General features: G+C 40.3%; 1 protein-coding gene across 1 annotated transcript in view; it reads right to left on the bottom strand.

Annotated features, from left to right (window-relative positions):
- The window catches only part of APX6 (ascorbate peroxidase 6), a 320,621-nt gene that overhangs the window by 172,475 nt on the left and 129,179 nt on the right, over positions 1 to 18,967 (bottom strand). Inside the window, exons 4-7 of the mRNA XM_089378865.1 lie at positions 18,018 to 18,088; positions 17,628 to 17,670; positions 17,412 to 17,508; positions 17,098 to 17,181 (exon numbers count right to left, since the gene is read on the bottom strand). Of these exons, the coding sequence (XP_089234991.1) occupies positions 17,098 to 17,181; positions 17,412 to 17,508; positions 17,628 to 17,670; positions 18,018 to 18,088 (295 nt within the window). The remainder of the gene's footprint in view (positions 1 to 17,097; positions 17,182 to 17,411; positions 17,509 to 17,627; positions 17,671 to 18,017; positions 18,089 to 18,967) is intronic.

The raw sequence follows: 18,967 nt of genomic DNA, 5'->3' as shown, positions 1-18,967 counted from the left end.
GATACTGGTGCGTGTTTCATTGGTTGATAGCGCAGAGGCAGAGCCGCAGAGTGATACTGATAGCAGTGAGCACAGTCCCGAGTCCGCAGTCTTCACTGTTCAGTCGACAGACTCGACACCGCAGCACCACAGAGCAGCATTCGAACTTCGAAGCCGCAGAGCCTGCGTCACGCGTGAGCCTTCAGCGGCCAAGCTTGACGTAACAAAGAGGTAGCTCGGGTTTCCGTTTTCTCAAATCATATTCGACGTAAATTTTAAAGGCAGAGGCAATGTGACATACATAAATATGTTTAATAATAATAATTTATAATTAAAGACCAAGGGTCTTACCCCTTCACACTCGTGAGTCTTCTGCGTCAATGCATTGTCAATAAATTCTTCAAAGCCTTCAACTTTTAGATCGTTATCATATGCCTTGTGAGCATCTTCTCTAGTAGACATAGACGCACAAGGAATCTCTTTTGATGAGTCCTTTATTGCTCTGTAAAGCTTACCAAGTATCCCAGAAGATATATACATGGGTTTATTCCCTTTCTCCATAAAGTCTGGAAATTCTTTGGGAATTAAGGATAAAGGCATTTCTGCAGGTACACCGGTCTTGGCAAAGTCAACTGCCTTAGAATGGAGCCTTGCTAAAAGTTGGCATTTTTGGCTTCGTGCCTTAAGCGGATCTCTGTCAGCATATACTACGAGTCGTGACTAGCCAATGTATATAAATATACCATCACAGAGGATTGTAGATCATCTCTTGTTGTTCACTCATTTTATATATAAATTTGCAGATATATTTGTTTATTTGTAACAGCACTCAAAGTGCTTCTTATAGATTTGCTTATTTCCACAATCTTGACAGACTTTGTTGTTGTTGATGTCTTGACAGCATTGGTTCAGCAGAAAGGAAAAAGAGGGGTTCTATCTCATTTAATTTTTTAAATTTCTAGCATATTGTAAATTTTTGGATAATTTTTAAATTTGATTTTTTGTTGTCTTTCACAGGAGCCACAAATAAAATAGAAGCCAGACTCCAAATCTTAACAGAAGCCACAAATTAAACACAAGTTCAAAGCAACAACAATGCCGAGAGAGAAGGACTTTGCTTGGGCTTATTGTGACAGGATTCCCGGAGACCCCAGGCTCCTTTGTAAATTTTGCAAAACAAAATGTAGTGGAGGCATTTATAGATTCAAGTTCCACCTTGCACAAATACCTGGCCATGATATAGGTAATTGCGGCAAGGTTGACGACAATGTCAAACACCAAGCAGCCTTGGCCCTTGAGATGTTAGAGCAGCATAATGCCAAGAAAGCAAAGCAAAATGCTGAAATAGGAATTGTTGGAGTTGAACTTGATAATTTTTCTGCCACTAGCCCCATGTCACCTCAATCTATTGAATCCTCAATGCCATTCCCAAGTTTTCCACACATGCCTCCAAGGCCAAGTCAAACTCAAAGCCATGCGAGTCCTTCAACTCCTTCCTTCAACACTGGAGGTGGAAACATAAACACCTTTTTTGCTCCCCGCACAAAACCCCGTTCCCAACCTACCTTGGATGGCACTGGTTGGAAAAAAAATATCCATAGTCAGGCAAGGAAAGCCATTGCTAACTTTTGGTACTATTCTGACATACCTTTCCACTGTGCCAGAAGTCCTTATTGGCAAGCTATGTTTGATGCAATTGCTGCTGCAGGTCCAGGGTTCAAAGCCCCTACATCAGAGAGCCTTAGGACAGATATGTTGTTAGAGAGTGTTGAAGATGTCATGCTTGTGCTAGCTGAGTTTCGTTCATCATGGGTAGAAACAGGGTGCACCATCATGAGTGATGGATGGACAGATCAGAAGAATAGAACTTTAATAAATTTCCTTGTATCTTGTCCCGCAGGCACAATGTTTCTCAAGTCAGTGGATGCTTCAGATAAGGTTAAGACTGCCCAACTTATCTGTGAAATGATGGAGGAAGTCGTTCAAGAAGTGGGAGAAGAACATGTTGTACAAATTGTCACCGATAATGCAGCGAATTATATGGCTGCTGGTAGACTTTTTGAGATGAGGCACCCCACTATTTTTTGGACCTCTTGTGCTGCCCATTGCATAGATTTAATGCTTGAGGACATTGGTAAGCTTCATTGGATACATGAGGTTGTGGAGAAGGCAAAATCCATAACCAAATACCTATACAACCACACTATTGTCCTAAACACTATGAGAATATACACTAAAGGTAAAGAAATTGTTCGACCTGCAGTGACTAGATTTGCAACAAATTTCATATCTTTGCAATCTGTGGTTGAGCAAAAGATAAATCTGAAGAGGATGTTCTTGGGACCTGAGTGGATGGGATCTAAACATTCCAAGGCCCCTGAAGGCATCGAAATTGCTGCACTTGTGTTTAATGATGGCTTCTGGAAAGATGCTGAAGAGATTATTGCTGTGACGGAGTCCCTTGTTAGAGTTCTCAGGTACTTTTAGTCTTTTAACTTTTTCATTTTTTAAATTTCATTTCAAGCTTCTTTTTATTTACAATGTTTCATATTTCTTTAAATTTGAATGCTTGAACTTTCAGGATGGTTGATGGTGACAAACCCGCTATGGGTTACATTTATGAGGCGATGGATCTCGCAAAGGAGGCCATCAAAAGAAGATATGGGGATGATGAGACAAAGTATATGCCTCTTTAGGACATTATAGATGCACGTTGGGATAGGCAATTGCATTCCCCCTTACATGCTGCTGGGTACTTCTTAAACCCACATATTTTTATGATAAGAGCAAATTTAATGAGGATGGGGAGGTTGGCAGAGGACTTATGACATGCTTGGAAAGGTGCTTCCCTGATCCAGAACAACAAAGTCGTGTCTTTTCCCAACTACAAGATTATAGGGCACCATCTAAATTGTTTGCCTATACCAGTGCTATAAGACAAAGGTCAAAGATGTTGCCAGGTACCCAGCTTGAAGGCTTCATCAATTCATTAAATTTGTTTAAACTTTATTTTGTATGTTAAATGTTTTATTAAATTTTCTTTTCTTTTTAAGTTTTTACTATTTACTAATTTGGTACTTCTAGTCTTCTACTCACAAACCCTTACCACTTGCTAGGTCTTTGGTGGCAAAACTTTGGTAGTGATACGCCAGATTTGAAGAGATTTGCCATTCGAATCTTAAACCAAGCATGCAGTGCTTCAGGTTGTGAACGCAACTGGAGCATGTTTGAGAAAATACATTCTAAAAAGTGCAACCGATTGACACAAAAGCGCTTGAATGACCTTGTATTTGTCCATTACAATCTACGACTTCGCAACAAACAAATACAAGGTGAGATTCGACAGAGCTTGAATTTGAAGGTTTCATAATCTAGTTCGTACTTTAAAAGTTTAAAGTTCAAACTTCAAAGTGAAATTTTAATTCACATTTCAATGTCTCATGATAATGACAGGTATTGATCATTCACCAATCGACCTTGAAGAGTTAGATTTGCAAGCTACAAATGCGGCAGAATGGGTTCAATTAGATGAGCCTCCTCTTTTCAGCCTTCATGACTTGGAGAACTTTGAGAGTCAAGCAAGCGAAGGAGTGGGAGGAATCGCTTCTAGTTCTCACTCTTAAGAGTCTTAGACTCTTAGTTGCTGATTTTTTTCTGATTAGTATGCAATTTTTAACTTTTTTGTAAACTTTTAGAAGCATATGCTTCTAAGGACTCAAGACTCAGTGCTTTGGATCATGTGTGGACTCATAACATATATGAGATACTTATTTATTCATGATATTTTGGACATCTATTGATATTATGCATTGTTTGGACATACCTTTACCCAATATTAATGAAAAATGGTTTTTTTAATTCAATATATGTGTATATTTTTATTTAATGAATTTGCCGATTTTTTCCCGATCCGATTAAAACTCTTCGCTCTTTTGCCTCGCCAATTTATTGCCGATTCCGAGTCTGGTAACATTGCCCTCAGCTGCTGCACCGGTTTTCCCACATTGGGTTTTTCGAGGGACATTGGTCCAAAAACAACAGTGTCACTTGTGTGTGTTATTTCTTTCTTGCTCAGATTCTTGTTTTCGCATATTATTTAAAGTTGTGAAGGTTGCAATTGTATTTACTTTGATATTCACAGTAGAACACAGCAAATAACTTGCATGGATTAACAAGTAGGAGAAGTAAAATCAGTTTGCTCTAGTAGTGATTCAAGGATTCTCGAATTTTCACAATAAACACACACACACACAATTACACCGTTGTTTTTGGACCAATGTCCCCAAAAAAACCCAACTTGGGAAAACGGGTGGAGCAACTGAGGGTTTTATTATTATGCAGTAGTAATCTGAGTACAAATCTTTAGATGCCTAAACTGGCAATCTGATACACAGAATAAACTAGCAAAAAGAGGTAGTGAAAAATATTCTCACACTATCACTGTGATCCGATTCTGATCCAAGCTCTGGATGACTAGCCCCACACTGCCTCTGCGCAGTCTCTGCGTCGGCTCACGTAGTCACTGCATCACCCTTCTAGTTGATCGATTTGCTGACTAGAACTCAACTCTCTGGCACTCTGGTCTCACACCCCGGCTTCCGGCACTACAACTCCACTGCTCCCAGCGAAATTGCGGACTCCCTCTAAAGCACTGCGCTACCTCTCTGGACCTCTCAATGCCTTCACTGCCTTGCACTCATCAGGACTGGAAAAATCCCCTCCGGTCTACTATCCCTACCCCTCACTACAAGAATATCACTCAATCTCTCTTCGGCAACTCAGCGCTACTACTCTTGAGAAATTCAATCTCTAGATATCATTATCTCGGTGTTTTCTCCATGTGCCCATCAAGCTCCTTCTTATAATCTCTTGTTGGAGCACCAACAACCAAGATTAAAACATAATCAAGGGCTAAGATTAACTAGGAGTTGATCCTCGTCTTATCTAGAAGATTCACACCAAATTTAATTAATACCCTTTAATTAATCACATTTCCTAAGTTTAGACTTCGAAATACATTAAAAATGATTGATTATTTTAATTAAACCATCTCTAGGTGGAATTTTCCAAAATGATTTCTGGGTCTTGGAGAATGCATGTGTCTTAGCCTTGTTGACCCCTACTGGTCAACTACCCATGCAGTGCACCCCGTCTTTTCTTGACAAGAAGAAGCAGCACCTGATCAGCATGTCCGTGCCATCCTGCCATCATCAGCAGTTTGATCTTTCTGATTGTAAACCCAGTCTGCATGTATTAACTGTAAATAATCTTAGCAGACATGAAGTCATGTAAGTAATTTGCCTAGGTGGACCTAACTTTCTGATGATAATCTACGTCCCGGAAGGTTTTTTGTCTCACCGATCCACGGATCGGCAGAGTTTTCCTTCAAACCTGACCCCAAAGCCGGGATTGATTTTGTCATTAGAACTTTAGGAGAATCCTAGTGTGTTGATCTGCTAGATTATCGTTGTGTCGCAGAGCTGGGTGTTTTGTGAGGGTCTGTATTAAATGGGTTTGTCCCTTAAGATGTAATTTTGTAAAAGTCATGATGTAATGTGTCCTGAGGGTCGAGAAATGTTTTAAATCCCCTCATGAGTCCTAAGTCCTAGGTCCTAGGTGATGTTTCCGAAGGTTTAGTTCAGTGATCCATTTTAAAATGAATAAAAATAATAAAATAATAAAAAATTAAAAAATGAAGCAAAAAACCCTAACTAATAAAATAATAATATTTTAAGTTAATAAATCGACAGATGAGATCAAGAGATATCTTGATCCTCATCAACGGTCGAGATCATTTCTACATGGATCACTCGAACTAGCCGTTAGGATCATTTCCTTTATATAGGGTCTTAGGGGGTCATTTCAAATCATCTGATCTGTGAGTCTGTACTGAAAAGCTCTCTTGTAAATCTGATTTTCTGATTAATAAAAAGACTTTGGGGTTCAAACTGGCTGGTGTTACTCTCCGGAATTGCTGTGAGATCTTTAATTTTCTGCATATTTCAGTTTTCACCCATTTATCATAGCTTGTTTTTAGAGTAGTGTGAGCACAGGTATCTTGTTCACCTGCTAGGGTTTGAGGGCTGCTAGGGTTTCTGAAATAATGGCAGGTATCTCCATTATTTCCTGAGATCTAGCAGCTTTCTCTCTCTCTTTGCTGATGGTTGCTTGAGATGTGCAGGAAAACATCTTTTGAAGGAAATTTTGTGGGCGTTCGGGGAAGTTCTCGGCTGAACCAGCCAACTCCCGCAAGCAGTTTCTGTGCAGAGCCCAGCTGATTGTGCCCTGGGTTAATCTTTTAAGTTTTATTTCGTGTTTTACATTGAGAGATTTTCCTTTCTGTTCACAGTGAAGTTCAAAATTTCTGATATTTTGAAAGTATTTCTGCTCTTGTTTGCTGAATCTGGCTATTTCAGGGGCCAAAAATCTGTAAATTTATTAGCTGTTTTAGGGTTTAAATTTTTTCTGTTCTAGGGTTACAAATTTTTTTTATTAGGGTTTTAGATTTTGCTTTATGCAGTTTGATTAGGGTTTTGTCGTTTTTGCAGGACTGCCGTCAAGGTTGATACGCTGACATACAGTGCACGAACATCAGTTTTCAGCGTGGATGACAAGGGAAAGTCCATCGATTTACAGTCTTATACGTTGCTCCACGTTTCCAAGCTGCTCCATACACAGCCAACGCAAAGCATCGGACCAAACTCTTGGTCCAAATCGAGGTTATACTCCGAATGCTCACATAAGTGCGGTAACAGTATTGCGTGGTTTGCTGCGTTGTGCGTGGAAGTGAGTCCGTCATCAATCATTCGCACAAAAGCAATCCGTCGATTTCTGAACTGTATCCGAAGCAGGGTCATGAAAATTTGCAGAGCTTTTCTCAGTCTAAACTATTCAAAGTCGGATCTGCTCAGGTGAGATCAGCAACCAAAAAATTCGTCGATTTTTTGCATGGTAGGCTATCTGTCATCGGGCCAGGTATTTTATTAAACGATTGTGTCTCCAGGTCAAATCGATTCCATTTTTCTTTATTTTTTTTTACCTTGCCGCCGTCGGTTTGCATAAGGAATGGTTATCTGTCTCAACGCATAAGATTTTTTCGATTCACGCCATTCTCTGGTTGACCTGCGTAAGCCAAGGAAATCTGTAAATGATTCAAGTCAAATCTATTCTATATCGAATTTATTTACTGCAGAAATTTTCTCAGGTAATGACTGCAAATATCGAGCCAAGAAATTTCTGCGTAAATCTTAGATCGATTCTCATTTGCTGCCGTCAAACTGTAAAAAAGAAAAATTTCTAAGTTTCGAGGCTGGGTTTCTTTCCTCCGGCGGCAGAGAGATAGTCGTTCAGTGGTTTCGGTTTGCAGATCTAGCCATCGTAGCAGGTATTCGTATATATGAAAGGTGTTTGCGTTGTTGCATGAATGATATCGATCAAGCCTAGCGTAGGTTTAGTTAGGGTAGCATATAGTTTGGAGCTATTGTGTATAATTATATTTCAATTCGATAGTTTTAGTTAGAAATGCGTTTGAGTTTTCTTTTTATTTTATTTTTATTTGAGTTTTTTTTAGATTAACGTATGTATTAGATGATACATGGTATTTAGATTTTAATTTGTTAGTGTTTTAGATTTTAGTTTGGTTAGTCTTTGTTTTAATTTTTTTTAGATTTTAAATTTCTTAATAATTCGTTTAAGTTTTTTTTTTTTTTTTTTTTTTATAGATTTTTATTTTATGAAAAAAAAAAGAAGAAAAGAATATAACAATAAAAAAAAAAGATTTTATTTGGTTTAGACTTTAGTTTGATTTTCATAATTGTTAGATTTTAGTTTAATTTAGATTAATTTTAATTCATTTTTTCTTAGATTTATTTGGATTTTATTTATAAAAAAAAATAAAAAATATATATATATATATATATATAAATTAAAAAATTAAAAAAAAAAAAAAAAAAAAAAAAAAATTGAAAAATATAAAAATTTCGTGGAAAAACTATTTTGCCAGTTTCAGTTGTCTATCATGTTATATCTTTCATACTGAGATCTAAATTTTCAATTTGAGATACGAAATATGATATCTGGTTAATGGTTTCTGATTCGTGGTGGTTTAAAGCATTCACTTTTTTTCAAAATTTTCAGTTGTCGGATATCATTCTGATCATGTGATTTAGCTAATGACAAATGATTGTTGTTCACGGTTGATGTTTCTGTATCATTTAACAAGTAATCATTGTAATAACAATCTTTTAAGGCACTGGTCTGCTCAATTAATTAAATCTTTTTAGTGCTTATCTTAATCGTGTCTCGTGTCTCCCAACCAACTGGTCGACAGTTGGTCTCATTATCTCGCAGGGTCTACCCCCCTTAGCCGCGGGAGACAGGCTTAAACGGAGGGATCGGGGATCAGAGTGACAGCCCTCGGTCCGAGCGTTGTCGTGCCAATCTGCGCGACAACAAGCCTCTTTGCAATATCTTGAGGCTATAGAACATCCGATGCTATAGAAATTAACACTCCCTCTTAGCGAGGAATGTGCTCTAGTGCTGCAACCCACTAAAGCATCATTTTGTCTCTGCACCATCTCATGTTGCGTTGCTGATGTCTAGCTCCGTTGCCCATCAACTACCACGCAACTCTCATTGCTGCATCTGTGCTGCTACTGAACCGCTGCCAACACTACATCTGCACTGCAACTCCTTCTTCATCTCTATTGTTGCAATTGCAACAACTACAACAGAAAAGCATCCAAAATACTGAACCAACTGTGGTCAGTATGATGCATCTATCACCTGAGTCCTGACTACAGCTAGACTTTGTGTTGTCACTGAAGCCTCTGCGTTGTTGTTGACTCTGCATTGTGCCAACTACACTGCTGCCAACTCTGCTCTGCGTTGCTCAGTCTCTGATCGCTACTAGCTACTGCATCTGTCACTCTGGCAGCTGACTGCACCAACTACCACTGATCCATCCTGCCACTGCATGTCTTAGGCTCCCGTAGCAAGGTATTGATTCATGAGGTGGACCCCCTCAAGAATCCTACCCATGATGTAGGTCTCTAGGGCTACAACTCCAAATCACCCCACCTCACCCCTGGATATAACTCGATGATAATGGCAAACTCTTCCTCCAATCTGGCGGACAACCTGTCGATCTCAGCGAATGCAGCCTGCTGATCCTGCTTCTCCTCTTTTTCCTTCTTTTTGAGAGGACATTGAATGTTGTAGTGGCCAAGCTCACCACACTTGAAGCACTTGATCTTGGAAATGTCCTTCTTCCTCCTGTGCTACTCCTGCTGCCCCTTAGATGCAAGGGCCACATCTTCCTCTTCCTTTACTTGCTTCATCCCATTGTTGCTGCTAGCACCACTAACAGTGTTCTTCACCAAATCTCGCCTCATCTCCTCTTGCTGCAGATCAACCCACACACGTTCCCAATCTAGCAGTTTCTCTCTGCCCAAGATATTTTGGACGAAAACTTGCCATTCTTCGGAAACGTTGTTCAAAGCTAATTGTACAAACTTTGTAGGTTGGGGTGCTAACCCTACTGAAGCCAGCTGATCCCGGACATCCTAAAGCCTAGTAAGGAAGGGGTCTATACGCTCCCCTTTTTGCATCCTTGTGCATCTCAGCTTCTCCTCAAGATACATCTTTCGCTACTCAGAAGACCCTTCTTACAGTATATTTAGTGCTTCCCACATCTGTCGGGCAGTGTCTTTGCCAACTATGTGAGATATCACATGATCTCGAACCCCGTTGAGAATCAACCTCTTAGCTTTCGCCATCTCCTTCTTGTATTTCTTAAGCGGATCTGCATCGACGATTACAACTACCACACTATCAATATAAGTTTTGAGATCATGCTCATCTAGAAGCCACGAAATTCTAGCCTTCCAGATCACATAGTTGGAGGCTCCGTCCAACCAATCTTGATCTCTCAACCCAGCTGATAACATCTTGTTGAACTCCTCCTCTTCTCCTTTTCGCAGCTGCTACATAGCTATTTGCACTCCCTTCTGGAGTGAGAAACTCTGCACACAACTATATTGCTGCTCTGCTAGGAAAATTCAAACTTCTTGGCTAGAAGTCCCCAGAGGAAAGAATTCCCTCAGTGTGTGCTCTTCCTTCCTCCTGACGCTATTTGCACTAGCAAACTGCTACAAAATCTACGTCCCAGCTGAAGATCTGCTCTACAAGGAAACTGCTGCTACTCCCTTGGCCTCTGGTACTCTTTGATTTGGAAAAATTTATTCTCTATTGACTCACTCAGAGAAGTAAAATTTCCTTGAAAAACTGACCCTTCTGGCCAAGGAAATATGTTGCCCCTGGGAATTCGAATTGTTGCCTACGCAGAAATTCGAACCTCCTTCTCCTCTTCTGTAGTGACCTCTCCAGCTTATGATCTGTTCTCTGATACCATGTGAAGATTCGGTGACCCGAATTCCTACTACAACACCTGATTAAATTTCCCCTATTTGTTAATTTATGAATCAAGTTATTTACAACGTTACACAATAAACATCGAAATAAAATCTACGGTAGCCTTCACAATATAAAATACTGCGGATAAAAAAAAATATATATATATATTGCACAGGAGAGAAATATACACACAATTACACCGTTGTTTTTGGACCAATGTCCCTGGAAAAACCTAACTTGGGAAAACTGGTGCAGCAACTGAGGGTTTTATTATTATGCAGTGGTAATCTAAGTACAAATATTTAGATAACCAAACTGGCAAGCTGATACAGAGAATAAACTGGCAAAGAAGTAGTGAGAAATATTCTCACACTTTCACTGGCGATCCGATTTTGATCCAGGCTCTAGATGGCTAGCCCCATGCTACCTCTGTGTAGTCTCTGCATCGGCTCAAGCAGTCACTGCGTCACAACTTCTAGGAGCTGCATCACCCTTCCAGATGATCGATTTGCTCACTGGAACTCAACTCTCTGGCCCTCTGGTCTCACACCCTAGCTTTCGGCACTAGATCTCGACTGCTCCCAACAAAATTGTGGACTCCCTCTGAAGCACTGCATTTCCTCTACGTGTTGATTTCTGGAAGCATCAAATGTGCTCTAGCCTCAAGATTTTGTAGGGAGGCTAAGACACATGCATTCCATCATACCCATAAATCGTTTTGGGAAATTCCACACAGAGGAGGTTTAATTAAAATTATTAATTATTTTTAATGGATTCCTGAGTCTAAACTTAGGAAATTAAAATAATTAAAGTGTATTAATTAAGCTAGGTGTGAATCTTCTAGAAAAAGACAAGGATCAAGTCAACATGATCTGAGCCATTGATTAGAATCTAATCTGGGTTGTTGATTGATCAACGAGAAGATTATAAGAAGAGGCTTGATGGGCATGTGGAAAAACACATCAAGTAAGATCAAGAGATTGGTTTCTCAAGAGAGGCGCAGCAGTTGCAGGAGAAGTCGTCGAGGAGATTTCTTGCAGAGAGGGGCAAGGACAGTTTTCCGGTTGGAGAGTTTCCTAAACCGGGGATACATTGCAAAGGAGGCAGAGAGAGATCCAGAAGAGGCAACATAGAGCCACGCTGGGCAACGTAAAGCCACGTTGAGGCAGCATAAAGGCCTTGAGGAGATTCGCAAATTTGTTGAGGAGCAGATCAGATCCAGTGCCAGGAACCAGGGTGTGAGACCGGACGGCCAGAGGATCAAGCATCTAGCTAGCAAATCGATCAGTCAGAGGGAGTGACGCAGTCCCTATCAGTTGTGACACAGAGCAGCGCAGAGGTTGTGCAGGCTAGCCATTCAGTGGTTGGATTAGTGTCGAATCTCCAGTAATAGTGTAAGGTATTTCTCGCTAATTCTCTGCGAATCAGATTCTCTATATCGGATAGCCAGCAAGGCATCCAAAGATTGTATTCAGAAACTACTGCATAATAATTAAAACCCTCAGTGGTTGCACCGATCTTCCCACATTGGATTTTTCCGAGGACATTTGTCCAAAAACAATGGTGTCAATTGTGTGTGTGCTATTTCCTTGTTACTCAGTACTGGCTTCTACAATATTTTATGTTGTGAACATTGCAGAGGATTTTATTTCGATGTTTACTGTGTAACACTGTAAATAACTTGATTTGGAAATTAACAAGTATGAGAAATCTAATTAGTTGCTGCAATAGGGAATCGGGTAACCGATTTTTCACATGGTATTAGGGCACAGATGAAGTGGGAAAGTAGAGCCGGAAGAACCCAACGCTGAGCTGAATAGGGAGATCGAAGAGATGCGTAGGCAGCAAATCGAATCCCAAGAAGGATTGTGCAGTCTAGTGCCAGGGGGAAAGATTCTCAAGGAAAATCTCTCTCTGAGTGAGTCGACAGAGAGAAAGATTTTCCAAATTAGGATTTGTCAGTGGCAAAGCGAGCAGCGCAGCAGTAACTTCAGAGAAGAGCAGTCTTTAGGGGGGACGTAGGTTTTTCTGCAGCAGTTGCTGGGGCAAAAAAGCATCAGAAAAGGAGGAAGGCACATTGAGGGAATTTCTTCCTCAGAGAATTCCTAGCCAAGGAATTCGATTGCCAACTGCAGAGCAGCAATAGCCAGGGGCAGATTTGCTTACTCCAGTAGGGAGTGCGTAGAGCAAGCCAGCAGTTGCGCAGAGGAGAGAGGGAGCAGTTAGAATTTTTTAGGAAGAAATGGCAGCAGTAGGATTGAGAGATCAAGATCGGTTGGACGAAGCCTCCAACTACGTGATCTGGAAGGCTAGGATCTCCTACCTTCTAGATGAGCATGATCTCAAGATGTATGTCAATAGTGTGGCAGTTGTGCCTACCGATGCAAATCCACTCAAGAAGTACAACGCTGATATGGCAAAGACTAAGAGGATCATTCTCAATGGACTTCAAAATCATGTAGTATCCCATATAGCCGACAAGGACACTGCCCGACAGATGTGGGAAGCCTTAGCCACGTTGTACGAAGGATCTTCCAAGCAGTGGAAGAATTACTTGGAGGAGAAGTCGAGATGCACAAGGATGTAGAAAGCGGAGTGTATAGACCCCTTCCTTAAGAGGCTTCAGGAAGTCCAGGATCAACTGGCTTCAGTAGGGTCAGGGCCCCAACCTACAGAGTCTGTTGGATTAGTGTTGAATAGCAATTCTGAAGATGGGCAAGTGTTTGTCCAGAGCCTCCTAGGCAGAGAACACTTGCCAGATTGTAAACATGTATGGGCTGATCTGCAACAAGAGGAGATGAGGCATGACCTGGTGAAGGCTTCAATCAGTGGCAGTAGCAACAGAGGGACAAAGGCCATGGAGGAAGAGGAGGGCGGGGCCCTTGCATCAAAGGGGCAGAAAGAGGAAGAAGGATGTCTTAAAGATCAAATGCTTCAGGTGTGGCGAGATGGGCCACTGCAGCACTTAGTGTCCTCTAAGAAAGAGGGACAAGGAGGAGAAGTAAGATCAGCAAGCTACATCCATTGATATGGACAGGCTTTCCTCTAGGTTGGAGGAAGAGTTTTCCATGAATGTTGAGATGCCTCCAGGGGTGAGGTGGGGTGATCTAGAGTTGTAGCCTCAGAGAGCTACAGGATGGGTAGGATCCTTGAGGAGTCCACCTCTTGGATTGAGACCTTTCTACAAGAGCCCATAGCCAGTAGTAGCAGGATGGACGAGTGTCAGGTGGTGCAGTCAGGTGCCAAAGTGACAAATGCAATGGCTAGTAGCAGTCAAACACTGAGCACCACAGAGCTAGTGTTGGCAGTAATGCAGTTGGCATAGAGTAGAGTCAGCAGCAACGCAGAAGCTTCAGTGACAGCGTAGAGTCTAGCAGCAGTTAGAACTCAGACGACAGATGCATCATACTGAACACAGTTAGTTCAGTATTTTGGATTTTTTTTTTATCGTTGCAGATGTTGCAGTTGCAACAACAGCAGATGGAGAGAGGATTGCAGTGCAGATGCAGTAGTTGAAATCAATTCAGCAGGGTCAGCAACAGCACAGATGCAGATCATATCAGAGTTGTGCAGTGGTTGGTGGGCAGTAGAGCCAGACATCAGTAGCGTAGCAAGAGGTGTTGCAGAGTCAAAGTGATGCTTCAGTGGGTTGCAGCACTAGAGCACATTCCTGACTAAGAGGGAGTGTTGACTTCTGGTAGAATCGAATGTGCTCTAACCTCAAGATTTTGCAAGGAAGCTAGGACACATGCATTCCATAATACCCAGAAATCGGTTCGGGAAATTCCACCCGAAGGAGGTTTAATTAAAATTATTAATTATTTTTAATGGATGCCTAAGTCTAAACTTAGGAAATTAAAATAATTAAAGTGTATTAATTAAACTAGGTGTGAATCTTCTAGAGAAAGATGAGGATCAAGTAAGGATGATCTGAGCCATTGATTAGAATCTAGTCTGGGCCATTAATTGATGAATGAGAAGATTATAAGAAGAGGCTTGATGGGAATTTGGAAAAACACATAGAGTGAGATCAAGAGATCGATTTCTCAAGAGAGCGGCACAGCAGTTACAGGAGAAGTCATTGAGGAGATTTCTTGCAGAGAGAGGCAGGGATAGTTTTCCAGTTGGAGAGTTTCCTGACCTAGGGATACATAGCAGAGGAGGCAAAGAGAGACCCAAAAGAGGCAACGTAGAGGCACATTGAGGCAGCGCAAAGGCCTTGAGAAGATTCACAAATTTGCGGAGGAGTAGATCAGATCCAGTGCCAGGAACCAGGGTGTGAGACCTGAGGGCCAGAGGATCGAGCATCCAGCTAGCAAATCGATCAACCAGAGGGAGTGATGTAGTCCCTATCAGCTATGACGCAAAGCAGCGCAGTGATCGTGCAAACGCTACGGAGAGGCAGCTTGGGGCTAACCATTTAGTGGCTGGATCAGTGTCAAATCTCTAGTGATAGTGTGAGGTATTTCTCACTAATTCTCTTCCAGTCAGATTCTCTGTATTGAATAGCCAGTAAGGCATCCAAAGATTGTATTCAGAAACTACTGCATAATAATTAATACCCTCAACTGTTGCACCGATTTTCTCGCATTGGGTTTTTCCGGGGACATTTGTCTCAAAACAACGGTGTCAATTGTGTGTGTTATTTTCTTCTTGCTCAGTGCTTGTTTTCGCAGTATTTTATGTTGTGAAGGTTGCAGTAGATTTTATTTCGATGTTTACTGTGTAACATTGTAAATAACTTGATTAAGAAATTAACAAGTATGAGAAATCTAATTAGTTGTTGTAGTAGGGAATCGGGTAACCGATTTTTCACACTGCACTGCCTCTCTAGACCTCTTGATGCCTTCACTGCCTTTCACTCACCGGGACTGGGAAAATCCCCCCCCCCCCCCCTGTCTACTATCCCTGCCCCTCACTACAAGAAGATCACTTGATCTCTCTCTGGCAACTCAGCGCTGCTACTCTTGAGAAATTTGATCTCTAGATCTCACTATCTCGGTGTGTTCTCCAAGTGCCCATCAAGCTCCTTCTTATAATCTCTCGTTGGAGCACCAACGGCCAAGATTAAAACATAATCAAGGGCTAAGATTAACTGGGAGTTGATCCTCGTCTTTATCTAGAAGATTCACACCAAATTTAATTAATGCCCTTTAATTAATCACATTTCCTAAGTTTAGACTTCAATATACGTTAAAAAAGATTAATAATTTTAATTAAACCATCTCTAGGTGGAATTTTCCCAAACAATTTCTAGGTCTTGGAGAATGCATGTGTCTTAGCCTCTCTGCAAAATCTCGAGGCTAGAGCACATCCAATGCTACAAAAATCAACAATGGTCTCATTCCTTTGAAAAGACAATTCTTCAAGAACCATCCGGTATACCAATTTCAATAAGGATTTTAGGGATTGGGAAACTCTTTCACAAGTCATATTCCCTAAACCTAATCCTCAAATCCTCCTATCCTTCTCCTAGAAGACAATGTACCTTGCTTAGAAAGAAAGAAAGCTCTATCCTTCAAACTCTTCTGGAAAGGCATCATTTGGGTCACTCCACATCCACTTATTGATTGATCCTTTACTGGTGACTCCATAATATACTGGGTCTCCTCCCATCGGTGAAAGTCCGTAAATAGTAGGGAGCCTTAGCTGAGGTGACAGTGGGCTAAGTCTCCATTTGTTGCTCTTAGTCTAGCATTTTGCCCTTTAGGGATCCCCTTTAGGTCCCCTGTTAGTTTGAGCGATAACATGGCCTAGGCGAGTTGTTGGATAACTTGCTAGATCGATTTCCTAGAGGCAGTGCGAAATGCTGGGAAGGGCAGTGTGAGTTCCTAGTTAGCTAGTGCAATTGCAGGGGGTGTGAGTTGCAAGAAAGAGCCAAGTTGATCTGCAGAGGGAGACAGTGAAGTTTCCTAGTTCAATTTGTTTAGAAGTGAAGATAAAAAATTTGCTGAAACTTTGCCAGTGTCAAGCAAGCTGTTCTAATTTCTCAATAGCAGTTTTTGTTGAAGATATTAATAAAATATATTGGTTTTCCCCACATCAGGGTTTTTCCAGGGATGTTTTGTCCAAAAATACGTGCGTCGTGGTCATTGTGTGATTGTCTTCTTGTAGATTTCCTGTAATTTTATTTTGTGAATGGTGTTGTTCATGTTATCATTCATTACTTCCAGCAAAAAAATTAATTTGTTGTGAACAAGTAATAGGAAATAATTAACTGGGTTAATAACACCTTCTGGGTAGCTATATATTTCACACATAAGTCTCAAAAGATCCACCCCAAATCCTCGAATCCTATATAGGCTGAAAGGAGTTGAGACTGGGTCCTAGCAGGGCCGACCATGGCCAACCATAATAGGCCTTGGATACTATAATACATAACCTTCACATGGCCGAGAAGGCTTTTGACTTGCGTTCTTTGACCTTACAATGGTGTTACCAAAAATGAAAATATGCACATATGTAACCTTGTTGAAAGAGGAGTAACACCTCCTTTTCAAAGGTAAATGAAAATTTGTTCCTGTTTAAAAAAACAAAAAATTTCACTATGAGATTCCGAATCCAACATAAAATCTTGTACAGTGTCCATCCAAAATTTAGCTTTGGCAGATATGCATTTATAATCTTTATAGCTTGGAAATTTTATTTTATTAGTTCTATATTTTCAACCCTAAAATAGAGGCATCTAATGAGGAAGAAACCTACGAGAAGCCTTTCCTCTGGAAGCATTCCTTCAGACCAGATGCATTGAGAGATTCCTCTGGAAGTTCCCCATCTGGATCAGGTGACCTACATAGCAAGCAATTCTTCTTTGGTTAGAAACAAGTGAGATAACATATTTCAAAATAAATGGGATAGACATGGAAGCCCCCATATTGTCAAAAAAATATCAAAACAAGATGGAATGTTAAAAAAAGGCTACAATCTTCAAAAAGCAACTCAAAAACAATATTAAGCTCCACTTCTTGTAGAAAGCATAAAAATCAAATATGTGTATACATGCTATGGAGGAAACTCACTTTGTATCTTGCCTTCCTAGTTTGATACGAATATTAGGGCCGCCACAAAGTGCCAATGCTTCAACACCAGCCAAAGCTATAAGGTCTGCCCATGACACTGTCATTCACGACAATGATATGTTATGAAAGATACCATAGATTAAGATAATGAATCTCAGATGAACCATCTCTGATATAAATAGTCAAAACAGGCAAAAGGATAGTCCTAATGAGAACCTTGCATGATCAAATCCAACGCTTCCTTTACTTTTTCTAGGACCTGAAAAAAAGGTATAACAATGAGAATCGATATTATTTGCACATAACAAATTCCAGATGCCAGAGGATGTGCAACATTATACGGATGCCCAAATTGATTGTCTTTGAGAGTTAATGCTTTAATTTCTTTCATACTTATAAATCAACGATTGCAGTTTGAACATAACTATCATTTATCATGCTTTCCTTTCCTGTCCTTAGTAGCTTATATATTCCATACAATTGGAGGTAGATTAAGAACTGTCACTTTTACAGATCAACACTGTAAAACACAGAAAAAAGTGGTAATCCACATGTAGTTCGAAGTAATATTTTCAGAAAGTTGCTAAACATATCATAATTCAATACCTTTACTGAGCGATCAAGACCTGCATTTGCAGGCCTATCAAGTTCATAAACTATGGATCCATTCATACCACCTGCAGAACATCCCATCAATTTATTAAACTTTATTAGTTTATAACAAATGAGGATATTTTGCAAAGAAAAAAAAAAATAATAAAAATAAAAAATTTGAAGTAACAATTATTAGTCTAAAGCAGCTCAAACAAGAATCAAAGCACACAAGCATCTGCAGTAGGGATAAGAACACAAGTTTGTTTCATGTTGCCAAGTTCCCACCCTCCAGCCCATAGGCAAGAATGAGATTGTTCATTGCTAGTACCTTGTCAGCGCCATGGGGGCTTCACTCAATGAACCTCTCACATATCACGTGCATTCGTGTCATACTATGCAATACCCTTAATTTGACTACATATTGGAAAATACCTCTGAAAATCACATTATTTAACCCCCTACCAATAGAAACCCAATACGCCTTCTCAATTTAAAAAACCCCTACTTTAACTAGATATTGTAGGTATCCATTTTTTCATTAGCATTTTTTATACCCCTTTATATTTTTTCATTAACCTTGAGCTCCATTTTTATAACTGCCAATATAAAAACTCTTTACCCATTATTATATGCTCAATATATGATGTCATTTTTTCCTCAATATATACCCCCCAATATGAACGCACGTGGTATCGTATTGCTCCCTAGTGAAGCCCCTTGTGGCCAGCACCAATCAATAATTAGCAGACAAATAGTCCTAATCAACAATTGGCTGTCAAAGAGCAAACATGCCACTAGTGGGAATTGAGCTCAGGTGGGGAGAATTATGACTTCTCTCTACCACTTGAGCTAGCCCACTTTGATAAGAACACAGGTTCAGACCAAGAAGGTACTATAGAATGCCCAATGCAAGAAGATGATGTCAAATCAATGTTGAAAAACTAATATCAGTGGATGTGTAA

The sequence above is a fragment of the Pinus tabuliformis genome, chromosome J (genome assembly GCF_031772625.1).
Source record: "Pinus tabuliformis cultivar Carrire ecotype Pingquan chromosome J, CPIR1, whole genome shotgun sequence".
NCBI classification, from domain to species: domain Eukaryota; kingdom Viridiplantae; phylum Streptophyta; class Pinopsida; order Pinales; family Pinaceae; genus Pinus; species Pinus tabuliformis.
Note: the sequence above shows the minus strand (reverse complement) of the source record. Positions and strands in the feature narration are given on the sequence as shown.